Source organism: Psammomys obesus, unplaced genomic scaffold (genome assembly GCF_907164565.1).
Source record: "Psammomys obesus unplaced genomic scaffold, mPsaObe1.curated_primary_1811, whole genome shotgun sequence".
Classification (NCBI taxonomy): Eukaryota; Metazoa; Chordata; class Mammalia; order Rodentia; family Muridae; genus Psammomys; species Psammomys obesus.
The window spans coordinates 20,003,191-20,026,013 of NW_026585894.1; the positions used below are offsets into that span (position 1 = coordinate 20,003,191).

The following is a 22,823-nucleotide window of genomic DNA, read 5'->3' on the forward strand; positions in this document are numbered from 1 at the left end:
GTGAGGATCCCTGTCTTCCAGGACTTGTCAGGTGTTTGGTCACCTTGATCACAGCATCTATTTCCCCTATCCTTCCTCTGTCTAAGGATCTGGACCTTCATTTCTGTATTCTTGTCTCTCTCCCACTGCAGGCGAGTATAGTACTGGAAACAAACACGATCTCTTTGCAGCCCCAGAGGACAAAAATGTTCCTGTGGAAAAGTATTTCTTGGAGAGGCCGCCTGTGAGTGAGCCACCCACTGACCAGGCAGTAATGGACACCGGGCCACACAGTCCCACCCTCCGGCTAGACAGGAAACGCAAAGTGTCAGGTGACCACACCCACACTGAGACCACCGTGGAAGAGCTGCCAGAGGACCCTCTGAAAGCAAAGCGGAGACGAATCTCCAAAGGTGAGCCCGGCCAGCTTCCACTGCCTGCTTGGGAGGCCTGTGCATGCAGCCACAGAGGGCACACTTGAGGTCTGGATTGTGGGGGACACAGTGGGGTTTTTGCAGCACCAGTTCCCCCTCCCTCCCATAGACAGAGAGCAGGGGTTTGGTGCAGCCTTGCCATTCCCACAATGCCCTGAAGCCCTGGGGAGGCGGCACCCACCTCCCCTCCCTCCAAACCCAGAGGCGGCCAAAGAAAAATAGGTGACCTGCCTGAAGCAGAGACAGTGGCCACACCCTTCCCCTCCCCCACCCCACTGGTGCTATGTAAGACAGTTTGTTCCCTCCCCATGGGGCTTTTTGATTAATTTGTAGTTATTTCTCCATTAGATGACTGGCCTGAGAGGGAAATGACAAACAGTTCCTCTAACCACTTAGAAGACCCACATTATAGTGAGCTGACCAACCTGAAGGTGTGCATTGAATTAACAGGGCTCCATCCTAAAAAGCAACGCCACTTGCTGCACCTTAGAGAACGGTGGGAGCAGCAGGTGTCGGCAGCCGAGAGCAAGCCTGGCCGGCAAAGCAGGAAGGAAGTGACCCAGGCCGCTCAGCCTGAGGTCACCTCCCAGGGGAATAACATCACTGAAGAGAAGCCTGGCAGGAAAAAGGCAGAGGCCAAAGGCAACAGAGGCTGGTCTGAAGAGTCCCTCAAAACCACTGACAATGAACAAGGTATGCGGAGACCACCTCCTGACAACCCACTCTGCCTCTAGAGGATGGGTCATGCGTTCATTCCATGGGAAAGGGCCTTTGGGGGGCAGGGGGACTCAGGACATCTGTGTCACCTGGTTAGGTTTTGTGCCAAGTGATGCATTCTTGTGACGTCCATGCACACCCCATTCCCTGTATTCTCTCTGCTTCCTTCCTGCTTTCCAAGTATATGGCTGGCAGGAAGGGAAGGCTGGGTGGCCCCACAAACCTTGCCAACGTGGTCCTTCCAGGCTCAAGCTGCCTCAAGTTATCTGGATTCTGAGCGCCTGAGCCCAGTGGACTGGGGAGACCAGGAAGAGCCAGTTTCTGTCTTCTTATCCTGGCTCCTTGACGAAACTTGCCACTTGGCATTTTGAGGGTTAACTTATTTGCCATTTGAATGTGGGATAATTAAAATATTAATGCTCTGAAAACATAATTGGTATATCTTTAAAAACTGAAGCCGCTCCAGTGATCAGTGCTAACAATGGGCTTTTCTCTCTGCATCGGCTACAACTGTGTAACGCCTGCTTCTTCTCCCCCTCCCCCACCCGCCCCCACCCCCCTCCGTCTTTAGGCTTGCCTGTGTTCTCCGTCTCTCCGCCCATGAAGAGCGTTTCATCCACCAATGCAAGTGGCAAAAAGCAGACTCAGCCAAGCTGCACGCCAGCCTCGAGGCTGCCTGCCAAACAGCAGAAAATTAAAGAAAGCCAGAAGACAGATGTGCTGTGCGCAGACGAAGAGGAGGATTGTCGGGCTGCCTCCCCGCTGCAAAAATACCCCGACAACAGTGAGAAACCATCCGGGAAGAGACTGTGCAAAACCAAGCACTTAATACCTCAGGAGTCCAGGAGGGGCTTGCCGATAACAGGAGACTACTACTTGGAGAGCACTGACAGCAAGGTACCTCTTCTGCCACGCTCCCCCGCCCCATGCCTGTTTCTCCTGGGCTAAGCTTCCATTTTCCTGTTTATCACTCCTGCCCTGGAGGAGCATGTGTTCTGCATGGCCGTGAAGTTTCAAACTCGAAATAGTGAAACCCCATCTTCCCTAACCCTCCTTTGACAGCCCACCCCCAACAAAAGTGTCTTTCTCTGTGGGCCTGCTGCTCCAGGTAGAGGAAAGAGAGAAGCAGTGGGTGTGTTAGAAGAAGGGTCACAGTCTCACTGCTCTCTCTTCTGACAGATGACTGTGCGGAGATTCAGAAAACGACCCGAGCCCAGTGCAGACTACGATCTCTCACCAGCCAGGCAGGAGCCAAAGCCCCTTGACCGTTTGCAACAATTGCTTCCGGCTTCGCAGGCCACACAACTGCCACGCTCAAGTTCCCCTCAGGAGACCACCCAGTCTCGCCCCATGCCACCGGAAGCTCGGAGACTTATTGTCAATAAGAATGCTGGTGAGACCCTCCTGCAGCGGGCTGCCCGGCTAGGCTATGAGGTGAGTGTCTTTGTGCCCTCTCTCGATCTTAAGCAGCCAGCTGCTGCTGCTTTGGGGAGGGACTTGGAGAGCAGAGCTGACCCCGCTCTACTTCAGGAGCTGTTCTAAGGCCCAGGAGGATGTTTGGAATAGCCTCGCTGGCTGCTGTCTCTTTCTTTGATGGCTGGGTCTGTCAGGGGAGAGAGAGAGAGAAAGAGAGAGAGAGAGAGAAAGTCCTCACATGTTCCGTTTCTGTTCAGGCAGGTAGGCTGCCCAGGCCAGGCTTGCTCACTTATCTCTGATAGAAAGTCTGCCATAACCCAGGACTTGGCTACTGGGGGGAATTTAATTAGTTCTATTTAGGGTGGCTTATGCTGTTGCTGGCAGAAAGGTGGTCTTAGGGGTAGGAAGTGACTGTGGGGAGAGTTGACTGAGGTGGAGAAGGCAGCACTGACTGGAATGGTATCTGAGAGGGGGGACAATAGCCTGGAGGGGGCTCTGCCCCAAACTTACTGCTGCCAGCTGTACCTGTGCCCTCAGTGTCACCCTAACTATGATCCCGCACTATCTCGTTTTTACCCTTTCGTCGTCTTTGGGCTGGTAACTGCTGTTATCTGCACTTTCAGTTAAGGAAAGTTACAGAGGGACTGAAGAACTTGGAAAGATACGGACCCTGAACAGTGCCCACAAAGCCCAGAGCTATCTCATCACCTTCCCCAGCTCCCGTCAGACTCTTTGCCCACAGGAATACCCTTTCTACAGTTCAGAACCTCCTGGAGCTAACTAAGCTCCTTCTGCCCCTGTGTGCACCCCACATACACTTGCCAGTTGAAATTGTGATGCAATAGTCCACAGGGCAAAGGCTTTTTTTTTTTTTTTTTTTAATGCTGACATCAGCCCCCTGGGAGTTGGACGGTGAAAATAAAACGCAGCTCAGCAAGCTGAGTGTGGAGGTGTGCGGGAAAGAGGTGGCAGCATCCACACTGGCCCACAGCAGGATAGAGCTAACAGGATTTCGCCAGAACTCTGGCATCCTTATCTTCATTCAGATACCATTGTGCATCCTGGTGGGGTCTACCCAGCCCAGTGTCAACCCAGATCCCAGCCTGGGAATTGTGGCTTTGTGGGTGGGAACTTGAGGCAACGAGAGTTCTTGGGTGCGCTGGCTCGTGTTTCTGTTTGTGTATGCCACTGTTTACACCAACACATCTCTTTTTTAGATCTCTAGAGCATCTCAGAAAGAACTAGATGGAGAGGCTGATAATTAGCTCAGTTACTGTGGATTAAGTGCAAGTGGCCTCTGGTTGTGTTTGCCCACAAGCTGAGAGCATCACCGCCTAGGACAGGGTGTGCTCAGCATCGATTTCCTTCCAAGGGGCTCTGCCAATGCTGCACCTGGGCTCCAGGCAAGCTCACCAGGGAAGACATCGAGGGAAGGAAGGAAGGTTCTCTCAAGGGCATCAGGCTTCTTTGCTTGTAAAGAAGCAAGGCTTGTACCCTAGCCTTTGATCTCTTTGATCGTTTCCAAAGGTCTTACTCCTTTGCAAAGAGAGATGGCAAGGCTCAAGAGACCCTGGTGGTTTCTGTAAGAAACAGTTTTTGTACAGCCAGTAGGTCTGGAGCCTACTGTATGGAACTTTTTTTTGTTTTGTTTTTAAGGCATTGTGCCTTTGGTAATTGGTATTGGACTTCTCCAACATACAGGCGGATGTAATTTTCAATATGTAAATTTCGTTACCCAATGTTTTAGCTATTAATGTTAAAATATCTCACTCAGAATCCCACTTTCCTGGATCTCTTTTGGCAGAATTTAAGATGTTAGATGATGGGCTAATCCGGTGTGGCAATTTGAAACTTTCTAACTGAAGGACAATTTCCTGGTTTTGTAAGGAACTGTTTGAACACACAGCTACGGGTGACTTTTCCAGGAGTGAGCTTTGCCACTCTTGTTTTCTTTTGGCCAAAGATACCTCCTGTGCAATAAAAAGGCTATCCCTGTCACCCTCATTCTGTTCCAGCTAATTGTGAGTGCAGGGGTTTACAGCACCCCATCTTCAGCTTTGTCTTAGCTGGGCTGGGCTCACTTAGGTTGCTTGTCTCCTACTGAGGAAGCTTCTATTTCTCCAGCTAAAAAGCCAGCATGCAACCACATGCTTGTGCATTTAGTGTTGATGGTTACATTTTCTATGAATTAAATAAATCATGTTTAAAAAAAAGTTAATGAGGCATTTAATTAATTAACAATGTCGGGTTTATGGTCTTTATGGTTAGCATTTTATGGTTAATGGCATTCGGCTTATGGCCTCTTAACAGAATTGTCCAACAACAACAACAAAAAAAACAGTTTGATTTTTTTTGTTTAGGAAAGGGTGGGCTTTCCTTCGAACACACCCATTTCCGATGCAGAGAAATAGTCGGGCAGGCACACATCTTCACCCTTCTTTCTGTTGGGGACCACAGTTGGCATCTGTAAAAAAAGGCTCCCACCTAAGAGGGTGGCATCCACTTGCTTGACCCCGGCAGAGAGTTAAGAGGGGTGACTGCTGGTCACACCTGGATCAAAGCCCTTCAGCCAGAACAGCCATTGGGCCTTTTGAGTCTTCCCAGCTAGACCTGGTGCTAAAGGGCTTGAGTGAAGAGTCTCATAGTTCACCTTGGTTGAGAACCTTAAACCCTCTGGACCGCAGTCACTCCAAGTGTTGGAGGAGAACACTCCCACTTTCCTTCCTGGGGTCCCCTAGGCTGTGGAGAGTGGTGTGGGACACACGCCAAACGAGCGGATCTCAGGCCTAGTGACCCCAGCCGAGTGAGTGAGGGATAGGTCATGGCCAATGCCTCACCTGGTGTGTGGTCACTGCTGCCTTCCCTGCCATCCTCCAGGAAAAGGGAGAATTGATTTAGCCTTCTGCTTTGACTTCTTTCATTTCTAGGTTCCCTCAAATCAGCCTTATAGCGATGAAGGTTTCCAGGTGAGGGCCATAATTGTCAGAACAAATAAACCCCGGGTTGAGAGGACACCAGGCAGACCGCCGGGATCCACATAAATTGATCTTTGCACAGCAGTCGGTGGTGCTCAGGGCCGATCCCAGAGTCACATGACACAGTCTCTTCCTGGCTGGGGCACACAACTCATTAGATTGTAGCCGTCCACTCGAGTCTGGCTAGTGAAGGCCTGTTAAAAGAGCAGTGGCTTCATGCGGTATCCTGGATACCAGGGCTCAGGGCAGGTGGCCTGAGAGCTCAGAGCCTTGTGGGCTTTCTGGCAGGTTAGGGCCTGAAGGAAGAAATGCCTTGCCAAGCATGCCTTTCTCTCTTCCATCCCTTGTTTTAGCAGAGAGCTGCGGCAGCGACCTGAAGCAGCAGGGCACAGATGGTCAGATTTACCGCCGTGCAGCTTTAGGCTCACAGGAGACATCTGGAACTTTCTAGTTAGCACCCAAGCAAGCCTTTACCTTTGACTGAACTGTCCTAGAAAGGGCAGAAGGGAGTTTTCACAACCCATCTCTTGTCAACAGAGTGGCCAGATGGAACCCTATTTTACATCTAACAGGGGAGCCCCTCCCAGTGTCACGAAGGGGGGCCCAGTGTTACCAGTGAGGTTTCCCTTTCACGGATAGGCTATCCCTACACTATTTACCCTCACTTTTAGAAGTTCGTAATGAACTGCTTGGCACGACTTGGAGAAAGATAGCGTAACCTGTTTCCTGGTGACAGATACTGTTCAATGTGTTGGAAACCTTGCTTAATCGTGGTAATAAGACATTGAATAAATTACTGCTGTGCTTACTGGGAGTGGCTCATATTAATATTTTACCATGCTAAAGAAGTGAGATTAATAATAGTGATTCAGATGCAAACTATTGACATCAGCTGCCTCCTGCAGAGGGGGAGGAGTGTACTTGTTCTGTTTTGTTGTAGTATGTGATCTATCCGATTCCTGTCATTGGCTTAAGTAAATAAAAGTGTATTTCATTGATTCTGTCTTGAGTAGAGTGAAAAGTGAGGAAAAGTGACGGGTTATTTGCGGCCTTGGTGTCCTTGGTGGTATGAATGGATGAAGCTCAGAACGTTTCCGGCCAGGCAAAGGCTATCCCATTAAATTACCTACTGGTCTGCCAGCCATCTTTATGTCTCTTTTTCCCACCTGTCTGATGGTTTGGGTTGTTGGCTTGTTTGCTTTTGCCATCAAGGTGGGCCTCAAATTTGAAGTCATCCTCCTGCCTCAGTGAGTGCTGGGATTAGATGTATACCACCCCATTTGTCTTCATGTCACTCCTTGGTGGTGCCTCAGAGGCCTGGCTGCCCACAGCCGCTACACAGGGCTGTAATCTTCCTGACCCGCTCTGGTTCCCAGAATGTTGTGAAGCTTTTCCATTTTGCTCTATTCTGAGCATCCCTACTTTTACCTAAACTTGGTTGTTTACTATCTGTGATAACCCCTGTGGAACACTGATGTCATTGTAAAGATAAATGCGCCCTTGGAATTGTTTTGTTGAGATGTGGTCTCCCTCTATATACTAGGCTAGCCTTAGACTCATGTTACTTCACTGGCCTCAACTTCATGAGTGTTGGGAATTACAGGTGTGAACCATCGTGGCTGGCTTTGAAGGAGCTCTTTTGAGGTGTCTGCTTGCTCCCTCGGCCCTGAGCCGAGTGCTTTGGGGTACATTGCTTGTGTCCCCACAAACAGCCTTTGGAGGCTTGGGAGGTGGTAAAACACCATTTGACTGGGGCTCTACAGCCCTGGGCCACACCGAGCCCTTCACACTGTTGTGGGCCTTCAGTAAACATCCAGGCACGACCCGAAACCACGGTGGCTTCTCAGGCCCCAGTGTGTAGTCTTAGAACTACAAAGAAGTGCTCCTTATCTGGTGTCTGTGTGGTGATCGGATGGATGGTTTTTCCTGCCCCCCTTCCCCCACAGGAAGTAGTCTTATATTGCCTGGAGAACAAAATCTGCGATGTGAATCACCGTGACAACGCTGGTTACTGTGCTCTCCATGAAGCTTGTGCCAGGGGATGGCTCAACATTGTTCGCCACCTCCTTGAATATGGCGCTGATGTCAACTGCAGTGCCCAAGATGGAACCAGGTGAGTGGTGTGTTGTCTTCTCCTCGTATCTTCATCCTCTGGAGGAACAGGCTAGCTCTCAGGGAGAGAGGTGAAAAGCTAATTGCACCTGCACCGGTTCCAGGCTAGCATCGGGCTGAACAGATTTTCCTGGCAGGTGGAGGCAAAAACCTCCCAGTCTTGGCCAGTTCTGCAGTTCTCCCCCAGACCAAAGCCTCCAAGGATGCTCTGGTCCTCGCGAAGAGTCAGGGGGTTGCTGCTTTTTCAAACCCTGAGCTGTTCATTGCCATCTGGGAAATCACTGTTGAAAGTATCTACGAGCTGAGACACCCCTGGGCACAGACTGAAAACCATCTGTCCCTCCCTTTCCTGGTTCCTTAGTCACCACCCACATCCAGGCCCTGGTGTTCACCTTGTCCTGAGTCAGCACAAGCATCTTGCTGGGAGACAGGGCACAAGGGTTTCCCTCATCATATATAGCTAAACGAGTAACTTACGGATCTTTTACACTGTCTTCTTTCTTGCCCCCCCCCTTTTGAGAGAGAGAGGGTCTTTCTATGTATCCTGGCTATTTTGTAACTCACTCTATAGACTAGGCTGGCCTTGCACTCACAGAGATCTGCCTGCCTCTGCCTCCTGAGTGTCATGCTTTCCTAATAGCATTGAGTCAGGGGCCTGGGGGTGGGTAGTATGTCCTGTCCTGTGAATATATCACTATCAAGCCCTTGGCTTCCAGGCACATGGTGCTGGAGAAAACAGTGTTAAAGCAGGACGTGGGAGATGCTTCTCTTCACAATTTCGGCTAATAGCAGAGATGGCCGGTGTTTTGTTTGACTTTGAAAAAAAAATGTAATTAATTGCTTGTTGTAGTGGCTTTTGCAGTGGTAGGATTCTTAAGTGGGGAGGACATCCTCTGTCCCTACCTCATATCATTGAAGACATTTTCACCATAGACTTTAAGCTCTTCCTTAGGCCTAAAGACAAAATAGGTATGTGTTTGAGAACTGACCCTGCAATGATCCCTTCCCCGTGTCTTTAGAGGGTTAGGTTGTCCATAACAGTAGCTGTTTGTTTGACTCTGAGCTGGTCACTGTGCCTTAGTTTCCCTCACCGTACAATGATAGTGATCCTGCACCCAAGGATGCCTAGTGTAGGCGGTGTGCCTAGATTCCATTTTCCTTGACTGCATGTGTATGTAAAACGTGTGTGTGTGTGTGCGCTCACACGTGCACATATGCATGCACGTGTGTGAGCAAGCATTCAACCTTAAAGCCAATATGTCTCTTCCCAGGCCTCTGCATGATGCTGTGGAGAATGACCACTTAGAAATTGTCCGACTGCTTCTTTCCTATGGTGCTGACCCTACTTTGGCCACATACTCAGGTAGAACCATCATGAAGATGACCCACAGTGAACTTATGGAGAAGTTTTTAACAGGTATGATGTAACTCAATGAATGATCGTACTCAAAAAAAAAAAAAAAAAAAAAAAAAAAAGCCCAGTCACCTGTAGTCCTCTAGATACTTGGAGAAAGGCAAGGGAGAGGATTGTGAGGCCTGTGGGGTGGGGTTGGGGTCATAAATTGTGCCTGGGGTGGGGGTGGCTTTGGTTTATGAGCACTTGCCTAGCATGTGTGAGGCCCTGGACCCTCACCCACACCACCAAGGGGTGGATCTCGAGGGAAGAGGTGGGACCTGTATTTTAGATTTGGGTGTGACTAGGCAGGAGGTAAAGATTTTTCTATGGTATAATCCTGTTGTAGTGAAACCATTTGGTTTCTTCATGGTAGTTTTGTTTGGTTGGTTCATTTGTTTCCTTTTGTACAGATCCATTTTTCACCTAATTGTGGCAAGTCTGTTAAATTATACAACCACCTGAAATTGCAGTTCAGTGTGGTGGTGTTGGGTCATAGGGTAAACCCATCTTTTAAGCCCCAGGTGTTACGAGATCAGAGAACAGCAGCACAAAGGGTTTCCTGACTGTCAGGCACTTGTGGTTAAGTTCCTTATCAGACACTTACTGGGAAAGAATTCCCTCACTGGCCCACCCGTGCCCACCTTGAGTTGTACTTGCTGGGAGAAGTTGCTCAGTGGTAGGGGAGACAAGGTGTACAAGCGCGGTTCTTCCTTGGTTTTATATATGGAAGCTGCAAAGCTTTGCTTTCATTTGCTAAGCTGGGGTGGCCTGTCCCTCAGCAAGTCAGGTTAACGGTCATGTGCCACAGAAAGCTTCTAAGACTTGAGATGTAGCTTGCAGGCACACTCACAAACCAGCCTATTCTGAGTGTAGAGGGGAAATGCACACTAGCTGGAACAGCATTTTGTTGCCATCAAATGGGTTTCGTTCTGTGTGGGGACAGGATCTCATAGTATGCCCCAGGCTGGCCTCAAACTTAGAATCCTCTTGCCTCAGCCTCACGAGTTCTGGGAATTTTGTGTGACACCACACCTAGCTTGCCAGTATATTTTATTTTCTGTCACCCCCATCTCTCCACAGACTATTTAAATGACCTACAGGGTCGCCGTGATGATGACTCTAGTGGCTCTTGGGAATTCTATGGTAGCTGTGTCTGCGGTAAGCATCACTTGTTTGTGGTACAGTGGGGAGTGAGTGAGGGAGTGGCTCTTACAATGTTCCTGCTTTCGCTGGGTGAGGAAGTTAGGAGGTGGGCACTGGAAGAAGAACTAGGTGGCTGAAGTATATCGTTAGTGGTCTGAATATGGGGGCCCAGGTGAAATATTCTGTAGCTAACTTATCTCTCTCTCTCTCTCTCTCTCTCTCTCTCTCTCTCATTTGCCTTACATTAGAACCAGATGATGAAAGTGGCTATGATGTTTTGGCTAACCCCCCAGGACCAGAAGACCAAGATGAAGAAGAGGATTCCTACAGTGATATGTTTGAGTTTGAATTTTCGGAGAGCTCTCTCTTGCCCTGTTATAACATCCAAGTGTCCGTCGCTCAGGGGTGAGCATGGCCATCTGTGGGACAAAAGTAGCCAAGCTGCTTCCAAGGCAGTTTGTCCCTTTTGGCAGATGAAATAGATGAGTGGGTAGCTCCTTAGCTGTCTGAAAACCTTGGATAAGTGTCCAGATATCTTGGTTATTTATGCCCAGTGGAAATGGGCCTTAACCATATAACGTGATATAGATTGCCCTCATGAGAAAGCAGGACCGGAAGAGCCGCCATCTTGGATACTACAACACTTAAGAAATTAGTCTTCCCCTAGCAGCTGTCACCCCATCCCCAGAGAAGTCACCCTAGGAGCTCCCCAAAGCACTTAAAGTATAATTGGACTGTAGTGAAAAACTACCTCCTTTCCTAAGAATGGGGCACTCACACTTAAGAGTCCATCCTGTGCCATTTGGTTAGATTCCATGTTTCTCCTATGTGTGTGCCTCTGCACCTTAATAATCAGTCCTTTGGGATGTGCATGTCAAGAAACTGCTATACTATGCGTTGACAAGTGTTTAATGAGTTAGGCTGTGGTGATGCACACCTTTAGTCTCAGCACTCAGGGAGGCAAAGGCAGGAGGATCTGTGATTTCAAGGCCAGCCTAGTCTATAGAGCGAACTCCGGTTCAGCTATGGCTACATGGAGAAACCTTGTCTCCAACCTCCTCCCCTCCCCCAAAAAAATTTTTTATGAGTAATGTCCTCTGGCTGTGAAGCTGTGAACACATATGCCACTACAAACAGCAGCAGAAATTCTAAACGGCGTTGAGTTGTAAAAGCCATTTGAGTATCCCTTCTCAAAAGTGTCACCACGCCACTGAAGGATGGGGATGGACTAGGAAAAGGGGAGGAGAGACACCTTCTGTGATTAGTGGTGTGTCAGTGAGGGTCCTTGGAGAGGTCAGAGAGGTTGGGGTGCAGGCCTGCTTTTCCTCTGTGACTATGGGGTCCACTGGATAAGCATGAAACAAGTTTTCACCAGAGCTGGGTGGTAGGACTTTATCCATTTATCTCCAGCCACAGCCATCACGGGGAAGCTTGTTCAAATCCTGGTGGATGTTCTCTTTTATACAAATGAGATCTGTCTCAAGATCGCCGCAGTTACTCGCTGTCAGGAGGGTTGAAAAGATGACAGCTGGCCCTGCTTAGTGCCCCAAACTGGTCAGGGTGTAGTAGGAACCTTTCCATTTGCCCCAGAAATCTGACTCCCGCCCCTTTGTATTTTATAGGCCACGGAACTGGCTTCTGCTCTCAGATGTGCTCAAGAAGTTGAAAATGTCCTCCCGCATCTTTCGATGCAATTTTCCCAATATGGAAATCGTCACCATTGCGGAGGCCGAGTTTTACCGACAGGTCTCTGCAAGTCTCTTATTCTCCTGCCCCAAAGACCTGGAAGCCTTCAACCCGGAAAGCAAGGAGCTTTTGGATCTGGTGGAATTCACCAATGAGCTCCAGACTCTGCTGGGCTCTACCGTGGAGTGGCTCCAGCCCAGCGACGTGAGCCCGGAGGACTACTGGTGAGCCGCGCGCCCCACCCACCCACTGTGTACAGTGTGTTTAAATAGTGTTAATCCTTGTGCATATGTGTCATAACTCTGGCGATTTCTGTAAAGAAAGGACACTATTACATATGAAAATATCTCTTTATATAAGAGAAGCTATTCCAGTCAGAAGAACTTAGAAGCCTGTGTTTTCTTTCTAAACTTTTAAGTCAGTTTTTATGAAGCTGTTCAAATGTCTTTGTTTTTCAGTGCACACATGCTTTGAGATATGTACGTTTGTTTTTACTTGGAACATTTTCTTTTCTTTTCTGTTTCTTTTCTAAGGAGGAAAAAAGAAAAGAAAAGAAAAGGAGCTCCATACTTTAATTTCATACATAGCTCTGGTGACAGTCAGGCCATGAGTGTATTGTGTGGTCAGAACTGTGTGGTTGGTTTGGGGGAGTGAATTGGGTGGAGGCACTTGGTGGTGATGTACTTTTATGTTTTGTTTACAGAGTACCTGCTCACACCAGGTAAATGCTATTGGGTGTACTCCAGTAGTATGTAATATAAATTCAAACCATATCCACACACAACAACTAACTGTATGAAACTTTTGTACCCTAATTTAAAAGCTGTGAAATTACTTTTCACACATCAAACCGGATTGTTTATATGTTTAAACATTTTATGCTCTTATTTAAAGAAGACTTTGAGCTATTTTTTTCTGTACCCTGTAAAATATTGAAAACTAACATAATATGTTGAGGTTGCTTGAAAATGTACATAAAACTAAAATTTTCTGAATTGTGTGTTTATGTTTGAAATCTGTGCTTTAACTTTGTAAGTAAATTCTCTGCCTTTGTATTTATATTTTACAAAAATTTTCTTAAAAGGCAATAAACCTGTTGACGAAAGGAGCAAATTGAAGTACTTTGCATCCTTTGTATTCCTAAAGTGCTGCAGTTGTCATTGGTTTCTTTTAAATGATGATGATGGATTCCCTATGGGCAACTTGCAAACAATTTCCTTTCCATAAACCAAAATAAACTACAGAGTTCAGGGGAATTGTGCTGAGAATATGATCTGTCATCCCATTCCAAGAGTCTGATTCTTAGATCTGTCTCTCTGATCTTCTTTTGGGCCTCATGCTTGCTAAACAACTATACTACCATTCACACCTTGCCTCTCTTTTTAGACAGTGCTCTTACTTTCTTCCAGTTCTTAGATTCAATAGTCCTGCCTCAGCCTCCTGACTAGCTGGGGTTATAGACATGTACCAGCATATCCAGCCCTCAGATCTTCTGCTCCCTTTCTTCCTTGGGTTGTCCTGGCCGACTTGCATTGCTTTTGACCTTCACCTACTACGGTCCCACACAACTTGGTTCTTGAGGAGAGCTTTTTTCCTGAAATGCTATATTTATTGTCGCTTTTCTTCCTCTAGGCCTCTTTTTGTTCTATTATTCTGTTTAACCTGATCAGCAAGGTCTTGCAGTTTCACAATGTTTCTACTGCTGTTACTTTTTTCTAACAGTATCTACTAGTATTGTCAATTAGACCATTCCACAGTCCTTTAACTCCATTCTCCTAAAGACAAAGGCTGGAAAGCTGCCAACTATCAGGCTCCCTTGCAGCTAGTTTTACCCTCCAACACTAGAAACAAATAAAAAAAAAGATGGCTTTTGAAAACTTCCAGTTACTGCCATAGCATTCCAACATCTAATTATCAATTGGAATCTTAAGTACACCAAGATGGGGAAGGTAGGGATGGAGGAGGCCTGCAAATGCCTGTGTAGCCTGACAGGCAAGAATGAGGAAATGTAATGTGGCTGGATGACTCCATGTAGATTAGAGAATTTTTTGTTGGGAAGATGGGTTACCAAGTGAAATTTGGAATGTATGCAGAAAAGGCAACAGGCAAGATTTCTGTTCCTTGTTTTTGTTTTTTTGTTTGTTTGTTCTTATCAACTTTTATAATCATGAAAAAAAAAACTACACAAGCATTTTTCTACAGAGTTTTTGTCATCCAGTGCCAAAACTCTCCCCACTCCAGACTGAACATTGTTCAAATTGTAGAGAGATTTGCTTACATAGAGTATCACCTCAAACTGTAGGTAGGAGGACCAAAATGGGGCCCAGGTTGGTGTTGCATAGCAACCTAAGACCAACCCAGAGGGATCAAGAGTGAAGAATTCAGGGTAAACTGGAATTACTCCTAAGAGAATAAAAGGCTGCCAGGTGCTTCAGGAAAAATCCACACCAAAATTCCAAGGTTAGTTCAGCTGGAGGCCAAGGGAGAATACCTAGTGGGGCTTTCAAGGATGTGTGGACAAAATGAGCTCTGTGTAGGAAAATTGAGGTTCTGCTTTATAGCATTAGGGTAAAGCTGATAGGGAGCCTTCAGAAGCTGGGAACAGACTAAAAAAGCTTGGTCTGATGAGATGACTCAGCTGAAAAGGATGCTTGCTAATCAATCCTGAGTACCATTCCTGGGAAGGAGAGAATCTACTCCCACAAGTTGTCCTCTGACCTCTGTATATATACACCATGGCACAGGTCTGTGCCCACCACTACCACCCACACACATAATAGATGAACATAATAATTTTTAGCCAGGTGTGATGGCACTTGACCTTAATCACAATCTGGGAGACAGCATTAAGTGCTTAGTCTCATATTAAGTTCCTGAGAGGCTACAAAGTGAAACCTTACCCCCAAAAATGTAGGGCCAGAAAAAATTGGGCCAGGCCTTTTAATCCTAGCACTCACGAAGCAGAGGCAAGCGGATCTCTGAGTTTGAGGCCAGCCTAATCTACAGAGTGAGTTCCAGGACAGCCATGGCTGCACAGAGAAACCCTGTCTCAAAAGGAGGATGTTCCTCCAAACCAAATTTGTGGGATGTGTTGTTTAGTATTAATTAGAGTGCTGAGTTAAGAGCCCAGGGCCTATGTATGCTAAGCTAGTTCGGTACCACCCAGCCTTCAGATTTCTCTCTGCATTCCTATTTATAAGGATTTTCACATTTGAATGGCAATCATGTTTGTATTATTATTAGAGTTCTGGAGAGGAACAGAACCAATGGAATTTTATATATTTATATATATTTTATAATATATATGTATATAGGTACATTCATTCATTCATCCAGGTAGGATGCAAGTCCAAACTAGCTACTATGGCTCCAGGACTCCTCCTCAGCCTGGCTGACCTTTCTTAAACGTAATATGGCTGCCTTCTAGGAGGATGGCTTTCCCTTCTCATCCTCTTTCTCCTTCCTTCCCCTTTTCTCCCACACCCATCAGAAGGCTCTTAGGCTAAAGGCTCCACCTATCTTTCCTACCTTCTCCTAACCTGTCAGGGTTCATGGTATATGTGTGTGTGGGGGGGGGGTCCATCAGAGTCACATATATTCTGGACAGGCTTGATCTCAGAGTGAAATACCAAAAGGAAGGAAGGTGGAAGTGGGGCTGGAGGGGTGGAGGAGAAAGAAAACCGGAAAAGCGGTTTAGGTGAGTGGTGGGGTGAGGGAAGACCCCTAGAGAGGGGGAGCTTCGAGTAACCCAAGTGGACAAAGAAATGAGCGTTTAGAGCTGCACCACTTAAGAAAGAAATGTCACACACATAGTATCAACCAAAATAGAAGGAAAATTGCAGAAGAGTACGTATGTGACACATTCCTATCAAGTCTAAAAATAGGCAAAATACCATGTTATGTTCTTAATGTGGTTCTGACTAGCTAGTGATGATGTAAAAACAAGAAAAGGGGTGATAAAGACTGATTACAATTGCCAGTAACTCCAACTCTAGGGGACATGATACCTCTGCTCCCCCATAGCTGTACATGTGAGCCAAGAGACACACAGCAGTAACACATCATTAAAAACATAAATCTTTTTTTTAAAAATTAGGGCTGCAGATGTACTTCCTGGTAGAGTATTCAGATAGTATTATTCATGAAGTCTTGGCCTTGATCCCCAGCTCTGCATAACCAGTTGGAGACAAGAGGATCAGGGAGGAATTCAAAGTCATTCTTGTTGGAATCAGTAAGCAGGCATCTCTACGGCCAGCCGCAAGGGACCCTTCGAACTGTTTATCCTCCGGCATCTGTGAGGCCACCTGCAGACCACTAGACCACCTTTGGACCACCTGCGCATGCTCCAGGTCATCTTATAAGAGAAGTCGAAGCCCCTCCTCTCTCTTTCTCTCCTGCCCTGTCCAGAGGTCTCTGCAACCGCTTCTCCTTCCCCTAATAAACCTCCCACATGGAACCAGTCGCGTGGCGTGATTTGTGAACCTGGCGTGATTTATGAACCCGCGTGTAACTCTTTTGCACAATCCTATCAATTCTCTCTCTTTTTTTTTAATTTTATTTAACTTTATTTTATGTGCATTGGTGTGAGGGTGTCAGACCACCTGGAACTGGAGGTACAGACAGTTGTGAGCTGCCATGTGGGTGCTGGGAGTTGAACCTGGGTCTTTTGGAAGAACTGACAGTGCTCTTAACCACTGAGCCATTTCTCCAGCCCCAAAATCCTTCTCTACTGCACAGCAAATTCAAAAGCAATCCTGTTCTACAAGTAACCTCTCCCCAAACGAAAAAGAACAAAAAGCTTAGGACAGGCATGGTGATTCACTCCGGGGGCCATGAGGCTGGTCATTCAGGGTCAGTCTGTACAATAAAACCCTGCCAACCAGACTGGAAAGGGCTAGAAAGAGAAGGCAATTAAAGGCAGTCCCTGCTCTTCCAAAGGACCTGAGTTAGATTGGCAGCATCCATATGGTGCCTCACAATCATCCATAACTGGTTCCAGGAGATCCAACTCCCCTCTTCTGACCTTGGGGACCATGAACACATGTGGTGGATAGACACATATGCAGGCAAAACATCTAGACTATACATTTAAAATAATTTTTTAAACGAAAAATAAGGTGGCAAACTACTGAAGAAGCTTTGCCTTCCCCACCCCACCCCCACACACATAGAGATAGAGAGAGGGAGGACCTAAATGTCTGTCAACTGATGAATGAATAAAGAATGTGTGATGTGACCATATGAGTAATAATATTTAGCAGTAAAAGGAATGAAGTACTCAAGAATTGCTACAACAGGGGCAAATCTTTGCAGGCACGCTGAGTGAAAGAAGCTACATGCAAAGATCCACAGACTACACGAGACCATTCATTCGAGATGTCTGAAGCAGGCAAATCCACAGACAGGAAGTTGACTAGTGAGTCCCAGGAACTGGGGAGAGGCTAGCAGGAATTGGGAACCTCCAAGCTTTGGAAGGGCTTCAGTGAGGTGTCTTTAGTTCATCAGGCTGTGAATATATTAAAATGACTTGCTTTTAAAACCTAGAGGCTCCTTTACCCCATCTCCAGTTAGTTGTGGGCTGGAATAGCAGCTGGATCCAACAACTGAAACATGTCAGTTTTCCCTGGGACCCAGGCCTTTTGCCTGCATTGTAGCTGGGTGAAGGGAGGGGTCGTTCACAAACTGTTTCCATCCCTGGCCTAGCTGTCAACATTATACATTGTCACTTTCACCACGTTCTTTTTTCTAGAAACCAAGGGCTAAACCCAGCCCATATTTTAAAAGAATTGATAACTGATGTGCCTTTTTAGCACACTAGAATTTTTAACGTTTTTAGATTTGGTCTTTAAATTTGTATTAATGTATTTGTGATGGAAGAGCATATATGTTTCACACATGTGTGGAGGTCGAAAGACAATTGTGGGACTTAGCTCTGTCTTCCCATGTGGCTCCCTCAGATTGAGGTTAGCTCTTTAGGCTCGTCAGGCATCTTTACCTACTGAGCCATTTCAGTGGCCCCGTTTTGCCTTTTGAGACCCAGTCTCACTGTGTAACCCAGGCTGGCCTGAAACTCATTGTGTAGCCTAGGCTGCCAAGTTCAGAGAGAGCCACTTGCCTCAGCCTCAAGAGTGCTGGGAGTAAAGATGCCACAACCAGCTGGCACACTAAGATTTGTTTCATTAGTGCCCTGTTTTGTTGTTGTTTTTCTTTTTATTTGTTTTGACACAGGGTCTGACTGTGTCATGGCTGACCAACAGGTCTGGCAAGACCTTATTTTTAAAAACAAATATTTTAAAATTACATTGGTTGGTTGGTTGGTTGGTTGCCTGTGTGCGCATGTGCAAGGGCTCTCATTTACAGTGGAGAATATGTGGAGGTCAAAGACAACTCTAGGGAGCTTATTTTCTCCTTCACTGTGTGGGTTCTGGAGATTGAACTCAGGTCATTAATCTTTGGTGGCAAGGTCTCTAAGCTACCAAACCATCCTGCTAATCTTGTGTTTTGTTTTTCGAGACACGATCTACTGTAGCTCAGTCTTGCCTGCAACTCACTACACAGTACAGCCTGGCCTTAAACTCAGAATCTTCCTGCTTTGCCTCCCAAGTGCTAGGATGACAGAGACAGACATGAGCCGCCATACCTGGTCCAGTATCGTGCTTTATCAGTCATCCAGAGCTTTGAAGTTGAGGGCTAAGACAAACAGGTGAATAATAATAACGACCACCAAAATAACAGCAGCAGGCCACAGTAGGGATATAGGTGTGTAATTTCAACACTCAGGAGTGTAAAATAGAAGGCCAGCCTTGAATATGAGGCCAACTTAGACTATACATACAGCAAGTCCAAAGCCAGGCAGGGATGCATAGCAAGAACCTGCCTGAACAATAAACTGCATAGCTAAAGAGGCCCTGCAGCTTAAACAATCCCCGCCCCTGTGCCCCATCCTAGCCATCTGTCTCCAAAACCTCTAGATATGGAGTTACAGGAGGTTTCGGACTCCCTGACATGGGTGCTGGGAACTAAACTCCAGTCTTCTGCAAGGGCAAGGGCTCTGCTGAGCCACCTCTCCAGGACCCTTTACAAAACTCTTCGTCAGAGAGCAGCTGCCAGACGTGTAGTGGGAACAATTCCAAATCTCTCCTTTTTCTTGCAATTCCATCCCCAAACCTGCTTCTTCTTCTGCTCCAACACCATAGTTCTGAAAAGAAACAACACAAATTGAAATACAAGGTAGACCTGCAAGTTGAGGGGCTGAGGATGCAGCTCAGCAGATAGACTGACTAACTTCCTTGCAGCTCTGGATTCTATCTCCAGCACCACATAAACGGGACATGATGACACATAGGCCTGTAGTGGGAGGACATGGTGGCGCAAATACCTCTAGTGGGAGGATCAGGATGTCAAGGTCATTTCTGACATCTTTGAGGCCAGCCTAGGATACATGAGACTCCATCAAGAAAAGAATTCTGCGATAAAAACGAAGCTTCCAGAACCCCACACAAAAGTCTCTCCATTTCTTTTCTGGTCCCAGGTGCCCTACATTTCTGACCCCAGGTGTCCTAAACAGCCCTCTGCTGTACAATGGCCCCTCCATCAATGATGGAGACAGACTTGGCCTGGGTTCCTTAATTACCAGTTTAAAGGAGAGACACAATCCTGTCTCTTAGCCCTGGGATACACTGGCTACTCCGTATCCCAGGCAACCTACCTGCAGGAATTTGTATTGTCTGTTGCTAAATTGGAGATCTTGGTGGCTGAGAGTTTTCTTTGTGTTCCTTCAGCCCTGGTACCAGACCCAGCTGGGGGAAGGCCTTGTCTCATGTGTGGAATTGTCATTAGTTAGCAAAGAGAGAAGACCTGTGCTCCTGTTCCCTCCAGGAAGCCCAGTGCACAAATGCCACCCCTTTTCCTCATTTGTCTCTTTGTTTTCGAGTTAATTAAACTATCCCAACTCTTTCTGGAGCTAAGAGGCCCAGCACAGTTTCTGAGCTGTGATCTTCCCAAGGCAACAGGGCCTTCAGCCTTCTATGTTCTCTCTGGTACTGTGGAGCCTGAGGTTAGGCAAACTGCTTGAGCCCAGTAGTTGTGGGAAAGCCTGGGAAACACTCTGAGACTTTGCCTTAAACAAACAAAACAAAACAGACAGTAAGCTAGGAAACAAAAGGACCAGGACACTGGAGTGCTAGTTGGATGTTTGTTAGGACCTGAATTCAAGCCTTATCACCACCAATTAAAATAAAATGAGGGGACTAAAAGAGGTCTGGAGATTGTCAAGAGAAAGAGGCAGAAATGTCCTCGAAGCTCCCATTCCCAGTTCCCACCCCAGTCACTTGTGCCACTCCACTTGAGGCCTCTAACGTTGCCTGGAGCAGAAAGGAAATACCTTACCATTCCCGTCTGTGTTTTTGTTTGCTTATGTTTTTTTGAGACAGCATCTGTCCTAGACTCATTTTGTTAGACTAGGCTGGCCTTGAATTCACCAAGGTTTACCTGCCTCTGCCTCCCTAGTGTTGGTATTAAAGGGGTACAGGAAAATATCAGGCCTCCATCTCCCTGCCTAAGTAGCAGGCTCAAAAGCAAAAGCTAGCCTAGCTTCTTGGCACATACCTATAATCCCAGCATTCAGGATGCTAAGACAGGAGGGTTGCCCTGAGTCTAGTCTAGCCTGGGCTATAGAATGAGACTACCAAAACAAAACTATAACAAAAAACCATGGGCTCCATTCCTAGCACCTCTTAAACCAGGTGTGGTGGTGCATGGTGGTAATCCAGCATCCAGAAGATGGAAGTAGGAAGATTAGAAGTTAAAAAAAAAAAAAAAGCTGGGTATGATGATGCATGCCTGTAATCCCAGAACTTAAGAGGCAGATGCAGGTGGATCGGTGTGAGTTCAAGGCTAGCCTGGTCTATCTACAAAGAAGTCCAGTCCAGAATGGCCATGGCTACACAGAGAAACCTTGTCTCAAAAAAAAAAAAAAACAAAAAACAAAAACAAAAACAAAAACAAAAAACAAACAACAAAAAACCCCAAAAAAACAAAACAAAAACAGAACAAGAAAGGAAGAAAAGAAAAAGAAAGAAAAAAGAAATGGAAAAAGGAAATAAAAAAGGCAAGAAAGGGAGAGGAGGACACCTTAATGGGCAAGGGATATTAGTACTCATGGGCTATGAAAGTAGGTGAAAGGGGATACTGAGGGTTAAAGTTTCAATTGAAGATTGGGGTGGAGGAATGGGGGTGGGTTAACCAAATCGAAGAATGCACTAAAATAAATAAATAAATAGATAAATAAATAAATAAATAAATAAACTTTCCAAACCCATGACTGTGTAAGCTAACTAAGAAATATGTGGGGGTACATAATGGTAATCGAAGAACTGTAGAGTCAGATGCAGAGGCAGGCAGATTTATTTGAGTTTAAGGCCTGCTGTCAACCTTGGTCGGAGACACTTATTTCTGCCGTGGGCAGCAGTGTGTGCAAACTCAGAACTTGTCACTTAATAAGTGACTGTTGAGTGCTTAGCCCTAAATGGGGCATCTATACCAAACCCCCAAGGCTCAAAGAAAATTCAGAAAAAAGGGGGCTTGGAAAAAAATGTCAGAGTAGAAGGATGAAAGGAATATTATGAAATGTCTTATGGGCATGACCTGACCATTATACTCATGAAATCACTGCAGTTATAATCACCTGCACAAGATCTGTTCAAGATCCAGCCACCAAGATCAATCAACATGGCAGCAGGTGACACTAATTGAATTCAGGGGGTTACAAGATGAAGAAGGAGGAGGAGGAGAAGAAGAAAAAAAATACAACAACAGCATGAGTGTGGTAGGGGAGTGTAGGGGGTGCAATCAGATGGACAGGATTAATGTACCTTATAGATAAGTATGAAATTTTCAAAGAATGAATGAAAAATATAAAAGAAAATGTAAAAACCCTGTTGTTTTAACCACTAAAGGTAAGTGATACTTTGTTACCTAACACAGATAACATCAACACTAAGGAATTTGCAAAGACTCTTTCGATGTAAGTTGAGTAAGATCCGCCAGCAGGCCCAGCATACATCCTAATCTTGAATTAGTGATGAGTATGAATATGATCAATATATTGAGATATCAGAATCAATTACAATATGATATGAAAACCCTGGTGATTTTGATTGGCAATGGAAGTCCCAGGCGATGCTGATATGGTTGTAATTTTTGCAAACTTGTATAGCCCAAAGTGAATGCTAAGCTGCCATTCAAGGGTAATGAAAAGAAAAAGAAAAATGTTTGCCATTCAAGTTCACAAGTTCCCTGAATTCCAGCTGTGGATGCCAAGTTAAGAATCCATTTCAGAGACAGATCAGGGCATCCCTTTGATGGCTGATCCTGTCCTTAAGAATTCAAGGACATTGTCTTTACAGAAAGCTGAACAGACCGTATTTTTATATGTGTAACCAGAAGCTTTAAAAATGCCCACTTCAGGGCTGGAGAGATGGCTCAGAGGTTAAGAGCACTGGCTGTTCTACCAAAGGTCCTGAGTTCAATTCCCAGCAACCACATAGTGGCTCACAACCATCTATAATGAAATCTAGTGCAGGCAGAACACTATATATGTAATAGATAGATAGATAGATAAATAAATAAATAAATAAATAGATAGATAGATAGATAGATAGATAGATAAGTAAATAAATAAATAAATAAAATCTAAAAAAAAAATACCCGTTTCATTCTTCTTTTTGCTTTCAGGGTCTTTCTCATTCTTCCATTGACCTGCCCCTTACAATTCTCTCTTTTTTTCTGTCCCCTACCCTACGCCTATTCCTCATCTCTTACATAGACCACCTTTAGGAAGGTTCTAGGTCTTCCGCTCTGCCGGTTGTTCTGCTGCCCCTCTTGAAGTGAGCTTCTTAGAACCCAAATGTCATTTTGTCTTTGCCAGGACCTTTGACGCATAGGGATTGACTTCACTTGGGCCAC

At 46.0% G+C, this 22,823-nt stretch overlaps 1 protein-coding gene across 11 annotated transcripts in view; it reads left to right on the forward strand.

The window, feature by feature from the left end:
- The window catches only part of Bcor (BCL6 corepressor), a 118,018-nt gene extending 101,722 nt beyond the window's left edge, over positions 1-16,296 (forward strand). For 5 of the 11 annotated variants that reach the window (XM_055599570.1, XM_055599569.1, XM_055599576.1 and 2 more), the window contains 10 exons: positions 132-392; positions 762-1,106; positions 1,702-2,027; positions 2,310-2,564; positions 7,468-7,634; positions 8,905-9,050; positions 10,110-10,187; positions 10,421-10,577; positions 11,795-12,082; positions 16,025-16,296. In XM_055599570.1, the coding sequence (XP_055455545.1) occupies positions 132-392; positions 762-1,106; positions 1,702-2,027; positions 2,310-2,564; positions 7,468-7,634; positions 8,905-9,050; positions 10,110-10,187; positions 10,421-10,577; positions 11,795-12,082; positions 16,025-16,034 (2,033 nt within the window). In that variant the 3' untranslated portion in view covers positions 16,035-16,296. Of the gene's footprint in view, positions 1-131; positions 393-761; positions 1,107-1,701; positions 2,028-2,309; positions 2,565-7,467; positions 7,635-8,904; positions 9,051-10,109; positions 10,188-10,420; positions 10,578-11,794; positions 13,029-16,024 lie in introns of those variants that run through there. The other 6 variants (XM_055599577.1, XM_055599579.1, XM_055599578.1 and 3 more) reach the window with 4 other exon arrangements.
- The last annotated feature ends 6,527 nt before the right edge of the window (positions 16,297-22,823 follow it).